Source organism: Passer montanus, unplaced genomic scaffold (genome assembly GCF_014805655.1).
Source record: "Passer montanus isolate IOZ18808 unplaced genomic scaffold, ASM1480565v1 scaffold1, whole genome shotgun sequence".
Lineage (NCBI taxonomy): Eukaryota > Metazoa > Chordata > Aves > Passeriformes > Passeridae > Passer > Passer montanus.
Genome location: NW_024356504.1, coordinates 1,896,443 through 1,906,008, shown reverse-complemented (window position 1 = coordinate 1,906,008; position 9,566 = coordinate 1,896,443). Strand labels below are relative to the sequence as shown.

The following is a 9,566-nucleotide window of genomic DNA, read 5'->3' as shown; positions in this document are numbered from 1 at the left end:
GAGGCGGGGCCGCTCCGCGCCCCCCCGGCCGCAGCGCCCCCCGGTGGCGGGGCCGCGCCCACGTGACGGGAGCCGCCATGAGCCGGCCTGAGGGGATGCGCGGCAGCCGCCGCTCCCTGCAGGTGAAGTTCGTGCCCGACGAGGACGTCGTCAAGCACATCTCCGACGACTCAGGTATAGCCCAGCCCAGCGCCGCCCGCTGCTCCCAGGGCGCTGGGAGAGGGGTCCGAGCAGCCGCGGGGGCCCGCGGGAAAGGGGCTCTGCAACACCCGAGCTGGGTTCTGCACAGCCTCGCAGCAGGACGAGGCCTCTGGAGTCGTTCTGCCCCGCTTGGCTCCCCCCCTCAGTGTCTCTGTCCCTGGCCGGCCCTGGACAGGCTGCAGCGGGTACCGGGGCGCTCCTGGGGCCTGGCGCGGTTGAACACCCGCACAGTCAGAGCTGTGCTGTGTATGGCTGCAGGTGTGTGCCCTGGCAGTGCTCTGCAGCAGGTCTGACTACGTGTAAGCTGGGGAACCTCTGTGGAGATGCTTAAAACTTGCCAGTACAGGGCACGGAGCATCTCTCTCAGACTTCAGTGCTGGTCCTGCTTTGAGCAGAAGGTCATGCAGATGATCTCCAGAGTGCTTTCAGCCTACATTCTCCCATGAGTGTACTGACAGCCTACAGGCAAGGTGTTTTCCAGTTGCTCCTCTTCTCTAGGAAAAAATAAGGGTTGGCAAGTACCATCCCCTTTGCGTGCAATTTGATACTGTAAGGCATGAGCCACTGTCATTTCTCCTACTCCTCTCTGTGGAGCTGGTGTTTGCTGAAATGGGTGTCTTGCAGGAGCCAGCGTGCATGGTAAAGGAGGGATGAATGGCTATAGGGTCAGCTATTGACCAGCTGTTCTTTTAGCAGAACATCTCAGCGTTGAATTTGTTGAGTGATTTGCATAACAGGAACCTGGTCTCTTAAGTCGTGTGGCTATGTACTACTGCAATAGAAATAATGAAATAGCAGGAGGTTAAAGCTTTTATTACAATTCTAGGAACTAAAGTACGGAAGGACAAGGCTCAGCTGAGTGTCAGTGTCAAGAGATTTGTGAAGAAGCTTGAGAATATTTCTGATAATGAAGCTCAGGAGATCCTGGAAGAGAAGAACTATGTTGCTGCTCTTGGAATATGTGCCCAAGGTATTAGCAGGGGAAAACCTAACACAGCTCTGACTTCAGGAGATTCTTTCAGTGTAAGCGTTGTACAGTGTTGGTGAAATTGCTTTTGAGGGCTCAATCTGCTCTGTCTGGTGCTTGTGATAACAGGCAGAAGATTATGATTCTAGGATTTTATTATTATATTTGTTTTGCATCACCTGCAGTATAAAACCAAACAGTGAAATGTTGCATTCCGTCTTTCTTGAGTTGGGATTATTATGAGTGCTTTTAAAATAGCTGCGAGTAACATGTCTTTTCACAGATCCAGTGGGAAATGGCTCAAATATAAGTGGTGGTGAAGTTTACTCATTCCAGACTCCCAAACGCTCCAATAAAATGGCAGAGCTGGGTATGTTTTGCTCTTCTTTCTCTGCAGATTTAAGAGAAGCAAGCAGAAAGTGGCAGTTCCAGAGAGAGTAGACTGTTTCTGTTCAAATAAGGTTCTTGAGCAGGGTTGTCACTCACATGAAGAATCCTTGTATGTCCAGCACCATCTGAACTTCAGTAGTGTTTATTTGTCACAGCTAATGATGTATCCTACAAAGGATGAGCTGAGGGAGAGGGATCATCCTGCTGAATCACTATACAAAAACTGGTTTTGGTGCCTCTTAGTTTCTGCTGTGTCTTGGGAAGTTGTGTTTCCTATCTTAAACCTCCTTCTGAGCAGGGTGGATTTCACTGGTGCTCCCTGCTGGAGCTGTGACTCAATTTGAAATCTGAGGGAAGTCATTCTATGACAGTCTGTTAGTCCCAGTGCTGTTACATGGAATAGGCTGTTGGTCATACAATGGTAGGGAGTGTTAGCAGGGTATTTCAGATTCACATCAGTCATTCAGCTTCAGCTTGTACTGATAACGAGTAGACACAGGTAAATAGTTCCTCCTGGGGAACTGATGTGATTTCTATATCTGATGATCTGTCATGTCCAGCTGAGCAGTTTTAAAGGACTAAGTGAGCCTGACCAAACCTTGCTCTAATTCAAAGACATGTGGTCTTCCAGGGAGCAAAACATGCTCTGCCAATGGCCATATTTGTAAACTTAATTAACTGATGAGTTCAGCCTTTGAAAATCTTTGCTGAGGAATAGAGCCACCTTTAGGGTTAGAAAAAATCTAGAAGTATTTGGCTCCTGAAATAGCTAGGGAATTAATATGTAGAGAGCATTTCAGGTGTAGGGCTCCATTTCTAGCCAGAGCTGGAAGTTTTGTACCTGACACGTCCTTCCTTCCTTTCCCTCTACTTCCTGCAGCCTCTGAATTAGCGCAGACACCAGAAAAGAATGTGACACCTGATCACTCCAAGTGCTCTGAGAAGATGGCCAAAACCCCTCAAAACAACAGTAAGTCCTGTGGTGGTTTGGGGAACTGAAGCTGGGTGAGTGGGGGTTATGTTTCTCTTTGGGTGGTGGAGTGGAAGCTTGAGTTCCAGCTTCTCTCATACTTAAGTATTCAGGTTAACACCATGGGCTGAACAGTTTGATGTGCATGGCCTGTGCTTCACCTGGGTGTCAGATCTCTTCTGCCCTGCTGCTCCAGAGGAAACATGAACATCTCTCTTGTCTATTGCTGTGACATGTAATGACTTCCTTTCTGTTCAATAGAAATACTTGAACTTGAGAGAGTTATGAGCTGGGGTGGTGTGTTAAACACAGATTGGGTAGGACAGTGTGGGTGTTCATGTGTAAATTCACACTTTATTATATAACATTTAACACCTAGTACTCCAGGGAGAAATACAGGTGGGAGAAGTCAATGCATGTCAACACTGGCAAGGGGATGTGCATTTGTGCTTGGAAATGTAGTCTGATGTGCTCAGGAAGAAAACATTAGCTCATTTTTCAGCCTCATCCCTCCCTGCTGGAGTCTCTTCCTCCTTCCTGGCCTCCCAAAGCTGACCAAGAATTAGAAGCTGCCTTCTGTAGTAATAACATTGACTCTTGTGTGTCCTGACACAGGCAGGCTTCGGGAGCCACCACAAACTCATAGCCAGAATGCAAAGAGTAAATTTATTTCTATTCTCTTTCTGAAGCAGCACGTGGGCAGAGGGACATGAGTGGAGATGCAGGCACCCTCTGTGTGGTTCAGTGCTGGCACCAGCCTGCTGTTCACACTGGTCTGTCAGCAGTTTTGCACATGCGTGGTTTATCCCCATGCTGTGATCTTCACTGTGTTCTCATCTGTCCATTAGGGTGCCTCCAGGCCTACCAAACACCTACGTTGTCTATACACATATGTTCTACTTCCCAAAGCACACACAGGGTAAACAGCAATAGACGTGCTGTATCTGTTTTTCTGCATTGCTGTTTGAGTCTTTGCTATCCCCAGCTGCATGGTCTACAATTCTCATTGCCAGTCTTCCACTTCTAACCCATTCCTCCCAGCAACTCTCTTTGTTCTCTCCTTGCCTGCCTGTGAGGAACTAGAGGCTTCCATCACAGGATTAACTGTTCAGGGAGCTGATATTCTGGGGCAGTGTACCTTTGAACAGTGAATGCCTGTATTTCTAATGGACCATCATGTGCTCAAAATTTCAGTGTTGAAAATTTGCAGTACTCTGTATAATGCTGTTTCTTCCTTTTCAGAGCATTCAAGTTCAAACAAAGTGCAGCAGAGGGTGAGTAATGACTTTTCATTGCTTGGATTTTGTATTTGGGTTTTTATCCCCATTCCTAAAACTTGAACTAGCCAATTACTACAGTTCTGGAAAGGAAGGACTTTGAAAAGCATACTCCACAGTAGAGATGTCTTTTCTGTTCTAACCAGACAGGAGTAACTCAAATGAGAACCATTAATCAGGACTATGGGGTTTGGAGTCAGTGGGCAAAAAATAGATTTGACAGCTTAATTATTGCATTAATGACAACTTAATTGTTAGCATCCTCACTTGCGTCACACAAGTGAGGATGCTAGATAACAGTTAAACTCACAGCTTTCCAATTGCTGTTCCAGAGTAAAAAGGAAGAAACAGCCCTGATTGTAAGAAATGCTGTTAGAACAGGAGTTCCAGAACTGTGATGCTGTTCAGTTTCTTACTTAACAGTTGGTTTAAAAAGAAGAGATACAGTGCAGAACTGCCAGTTGTGGTGGCTATGGAGTGAAAGAGCTGGCTTTCTAATATAGTACAGCATCATAGCAGAAATGTGTGCACAGTTTTTCTGGTATGAGGTTCCAGGATGAGATACACCTGAAAAAGACATGCTGTTTGGGAATGCCGTAGTCACTGCTCGATGATTTCACATCCACTTTGTCAGGATCAACAAAAGTATTTCCTAAGTATTGCAGACTTGATCCAGTGTCCAAGTCAGGCATGTGCTTTAAACATATGTGAGGAAAATGTGACACTACAACTGGGTGAGCCCAGGCAGCTTGGATTCCTTTGCTGTACTTCTGGGCTTAGCATGCTGAGTGGTCTTCTGTCATTGTGGTCGTCGTTTTCATAGAGGACTTCCAGATGACTTTGAGTAGACAGCATGATGTGGAAGGTGACTGCTGTGGGGACTGAAGCATTTTCAGTTCGTCATTGCTTTGGTTCGGCTGTTCCTGAGAGGCCAAGGTTGGCATCTTGGTTGGAGATTTCAGTTTTCTACTCTCCATGTTGAGCTGAAAGAATTAAGCCCATTTTGGAACTTGATCCTATCTCTCTCTGAATGGGAAAACAAGAAGTCTCCGTACTTAACTGCCTCTGTTTTTCCAGATTCATATGGGCTGAAATAGTTTGGAAATGTAACCTGTCTTTGCTTGGCAGAGGGTAGTTTAGAGCAGAGAGATACTTCTTTTAATGCATGTTTTTTCTTTGCTGTTCCAGAGTAAAAAGAGAGAATTTGTGTCCACTACACCTTACAGACTCAGAAAGAGACTAGCAGGTAAAGATCAGCCTTTGCTGTCAGCTGCCACAATCAGTGAAGCACTGTGTTCAAGGGAGAGTGTTTTCCTGCTGAGCTTCTGTTAGTGGTAGCAGTGTGACTGAAACAACCTGATTTATCCTGCAGAGAGTGTAGAAATGTCCTTAAGGAAATCCATGTAGACCTTTCCTCTACAACTGATTGCTACTGACGTGAGGGGTGGAAGGGTTAGAAGCACCAAGTTACTGAACTTCAGTAATGTGATCAAAAGAGACAAAACTTTTGGTAATCTTACCTATGCTGACATTGCTGACTGTGCCCAATTGCATAGTGTGGCATAAAACTTTTGGTTGATGGCTGGGATGTTCATGTCAAAAGTATTTCCAGTAACTGGTTGGCTAAACCAGAATGAGTGCAGAGGACAGTTTAGTACATGGTGTTTAATCTTCTGTTGCTTTTGTGTTGAGAGACCAAGACTGAGCCAGATTTCATCTGTGCTCTCCAATCAGTGCTGCTAACAGAGGTATTTTACAACAATTTGTTTGCAGAATGTGACATAGAAGATACTCAGCCTGCACAATTGGCATTTGGGAAAACTGACATAGAGATGCTAAGAGAAATAGGGAATTCCACTGTCCATTTTTAGTCTCTTTTTATGGGACAATGATGTTTCTTGGTTGGTATCAAGGAGGAGGCTTTACTTAACAATACTTTGTGATCCTAGAACTGCAAAAGAAATGGCCATCTGTGTTTGCAGTTCTCTTAAGCATAGATTTTACCTTTCTTTGAAATATATTTAGGATTCATGTGCTTGAAAACATCTAGAAAATGTGTGTGAGATCATGCAAAATGAGTTCTGTGTAAGAAGCTTTTAACCTTAACATTTATGCTCTAGCTCCAGATCCCTATTTAGAAAGTGAGAGTGAGTATTCTGCTTCCTGCTCAGAGGAGGAGGATGAGGATGAACAGAAGGAAGTCAGCGCTGTTTTATCAGATCAAAAGACTCCGGCAAAAACTAAGGCTGCATCTACGCCTCCTCCCAGAAACAGCCTAGCCAAAAAAAATAAGGAGCAAAAGATGGTGAGTGTGCAAAAATGTACCTCTGAGCTAGCAAACATGAAGGGATGTGTGGTGACAATAAACTGTTAGTGACCTCACCTGACCGTGGGGAGGAACTGCTAAACTCATGTCAGATCAAACCAGCTGGGCTGGCTTTTGCTGTACTTCTGAGTAATCCGTGGTGGACAGGCACCATGTGAACCTGTGTGCTGACCCTGTTGGCGTCATTAGCAGCTTCAGAAGGAGATAAGATGTCCATGGAGCAGGAGACCTTATATTGAGACAGGATGGAGAAATTGATTCCTGTTGTACCAAAAGGAGTACGCATTACTGTTCTGGATTGGTGTTCAGCCTAATTGTCTCACTTCCTTCCAGCACCAGGGATCCCCACACCAATTAAGAATTACTGTTATGTTATCTCTCTCAGAATCTCTTTTCTGGCTCTCCAGGAAAGGATCATTGACTAGGTTAGCTTTGGCAGAATGCTGCTATAGAAGCAATTTTTGCAACTATTTTCTGTCTTTCTGTATTCACTCTTGCCCTGTGACTCATTGGCCATCTTAGGGAGAGGGGCAACTTGATAACAGGAGGAATGTTACTGATCTTGCTGTCCTTTTATAGGGCAACCTGGTGGAGGAATACTTTGAAGCTCACAGTAGTTCCAAAGTGCTCACTTCAGACCGAACACTGCAGAAGTTACGGAAGAAAAGATTGAATCAGGTACTGTTCATAGTGAATCACCCAACTCTGGGTTTTTGATTTCTATGATATAGAGTTCCCTCATCAAAATCTCTAATGTTGCTATTTTCACTTTATTTCTACTGATTTTGTGGTCAGTGGTAATGCTGATTTAGGTAGCAATTTAGGCAGTATATTTTCTACTGCTGCTCTTAGCAGGGACTATGCCAGTTGTTTGAACCTGAGACCATAGGAAAAATGCAGAGAGAAGGCACTATCAGGTGAGCTCACAGCTGAAAGCTGCAGTTACCAGAAAAGGTGAAAGTTTGCTTTTGGGGAAGAAGAGATAGAAGCAGAATTTTAGAGACTTGCATTAAAACATCATTTTTGTCAATGAAATGGTAGGAGGAATTAAAAACTGTCTTGACTGTTTATGTGTAGTGGAAATCAAGAGAGCTGATTTCATCTGAGCATTACTAGGTCACTTGCAGAACTGGAACTAGCTCTAAATGTTGTCATGTAGTTTGTTAGATGTACTTTGTTCCCTTGCAGTTTCTAGGAGACAGGAATAGTCTGATGGTGGTGACTGAATTACAAATCAAGCAGTTGTACTCTACAAGGACAGGTCTCAGGGAATTGTGTAGAGTACCTGGGGCTCTTGTGTCTGTGACTGCTTTTTGTATCCATTTGTTTTTTAAAAGATGGCATATATGCAGACTGCCTGCTGTTGTCTAGAATTGCTGCCCAGAGTAACATCTGGATTTTTGACAAGTTCTTTTGTAACAGCTGTGGGAGGAAATCACGGCTTACAGTGTTAAAGCTACTGCTGTCTTCAAAGTAGTTGAAGGTTTAGCAGTTCTGTCTCTCAGTGTTTTATTTGTCTGATACATTACAGCTGCCTTTCCAGTGTCAACTGTCTTCTACTGCAAGGGAGTGGGAAGCAAAGCTGTTAACATTGAAGAGAAAGAGAGGCCAATGTAGATTTGATGCTGACTGTAATGCTACTGTGCTGTTTAAACATCAGCATCACAGCATATCTTGAAAGTGAATTAATCCTTTGATTCTTGATGCTTTTCTACATTGAGCTGTCAGCTGCAAATTATATCCTTTCTGCTGTAGTTTTTTTTGGTTTTTTTGTTTTTTTTTTTTAAGATGGTGGGCATTTTGAGCTTTCTCTTGTAGTGACAAACACCTGAACACTTGCTAAGCATGTTGATTGGACCCTTTGTTCCCATGATCAGGAATGTGATGTTATATCTTGTTGGTGATGTGTAAGCTCCATGTGTATCTGTTTTTCCTGTAGTGGTTTTCCTTACTTGGCATGAAGAGAAAAATATACAGTGTGTCATCTGTTTTAGTCCTAGTCTAGCTGCTGCTTACCATAATAAGGTTGCTGAATCTCTGCTTTGTATCTCCAGTAGCAAAACTCTGCCTAGTGGGGTCTTAATGGGGGAAAAAAAAACTTAACCACAAACTGAGTGCACTGACAGTGAAAACTATTCTCTCCAGAGAAGGGAGCATGCTAGAGGATATTTTAAGGACTTCAGGTGTATCTCATGCTTCTTCTCGACTTTGAATGACTGTCATCTCTTTCTCAACACAGGAAACACTGCATAATCTTTTGAAAAATGCTCCCCTTGCCTATGCTGCTGAAATCAGAGACCTTAACCAGCAACATGAATCCTTGTTTTCCAAGTGGATGCTGCAATTACAGTAAGTATCCAAGGAGAATCACTGAAGAAGCTTTGTTAAAAGGCATTGCCAGTACATTTACCCTCATGTCAGTAACATCCTGTGGATGAATTAAGGAGCTAATATTTTCTTTGATTGCTTAAATTTAAAAGTGGGTGACATTAATTCAGTGCATCCTGTAGACAAAATTCTATCTGATTAACTCTTTGAACCGAATGTCTGAAGTACAGTGAAGTTGCATTCTACCTGGTTAGTTTGCCTGTGCCTCTAAACCAAGCTAGAGGGCATTCACAAACAGGGAACATGAATAGTGAGAGAACAGGGAAAATGAATTATTAGAAGAGTGCTCTTTGTGAGGAATCATTTTTGTTTTCAGCAGCAGCTTAGGAGTGAGTAGCCCACCCTCACCATCTTCAGTCTGTGACTATCTCCACTGGTGTAGCAGTTAACTTTCAGCACCCGTGGTACCTAATGATCTGGGCATGAAAAAACCCTAATGCTTTTGGAAACACTGGAAATGTAAATTTTATTTGGCTTTGTGTGTATCTTCATGAGAAGGAGAAGGGTGAACATTCAGGAAAGCAAATGGAACTATAGAGGCCCTGTGAGATTCTGAAGCACCTTAAAGAAGGCAGACCACCGCCCCTGAGGCTGGAGGCAGTACTGGTGATGAGAAAGCCCCTTGGAAGCTTTTACAGGAAGTGGGATATAAGGAAATCTGTGATCCATGGGAAGGACAGAGAGTATGAAGAAGACATCAGCTTTGAATGTTGGAGAGTTGCAAGAGGTTCTGTTACTTGGTGATCTGGGCAAATGGTTCGAGATGTACGTGGTAGAGCAGAAGAAACAGATCCCTTGATGACAGTGAAGGCAGTGACAGCTGTTGAACACCTTACCTTTGCCCAGTGCTGTTTGAGTAACCTGGTACTCTTCTTTCTGATCAAGATAATGCTTTTCCTGCTTCTCAAACCTGAACAAAGCATTGTGATTCCTGGGATGACCCACACCTGAAAGTAAAGAAGTGCTTAAGATTCAAAAATGCTTATTGGTCAAAAGCAATGACAGAAGTCAGAGGGTCCATAAAAATCATTGAGTTTTATTAGTAAA

General features: G+C 43.8%; 1 protein-coding gene across 6 annotated transcripts in view; it reads left to right on the top strand.

The window, feature by feature from the left end:
• FAM126B (family with sequence similarity 126 member B) overlaps positions 1–9,566 on the top strand; it is a 68,079-nt gene that overhangs the window by 50,323 nt on the left and 8,190 nt on the right. For 5 of the 6 annotated variants that reach the window (XM_039698041.1, XM_039698032.1, XM_039698005.1 and 2 more), the window contains 8 exons: positions 1,028–1,171; positions 1,452–1,538; positions 2,439–2,528; positions 3,771–3,802; positions 4,994–5,051; positions 5,926–6,110; positions 6,711–6,809; positions 8,371–8,480. In XM_039698041.1, the coding sequence (XP_039553975.1) occupies positions 1,028–1,171; positions 1,452–1,538; positions 2,439–2,528; positions 3,771–3,802; positions 4,994–5,051; positions 5,926–6,110; positions 6,711–6,809; positions 8,371–8,480 (805 nt within the window). Of the gene's footprint in view, positions 1–6; positions 175–1,027; positions 1,172–1,451; positions 1,539–2,438; positions 2,529–3,770; positions 3,803–4,993; positions 5,052–5,925; positions 6,111–6,710; positions 6,810–8,370; positions 8,481–9,566 lie in introns of those variants that run through there. The other variant, XM_039698049.1, reaches the window with a different exon arrangement.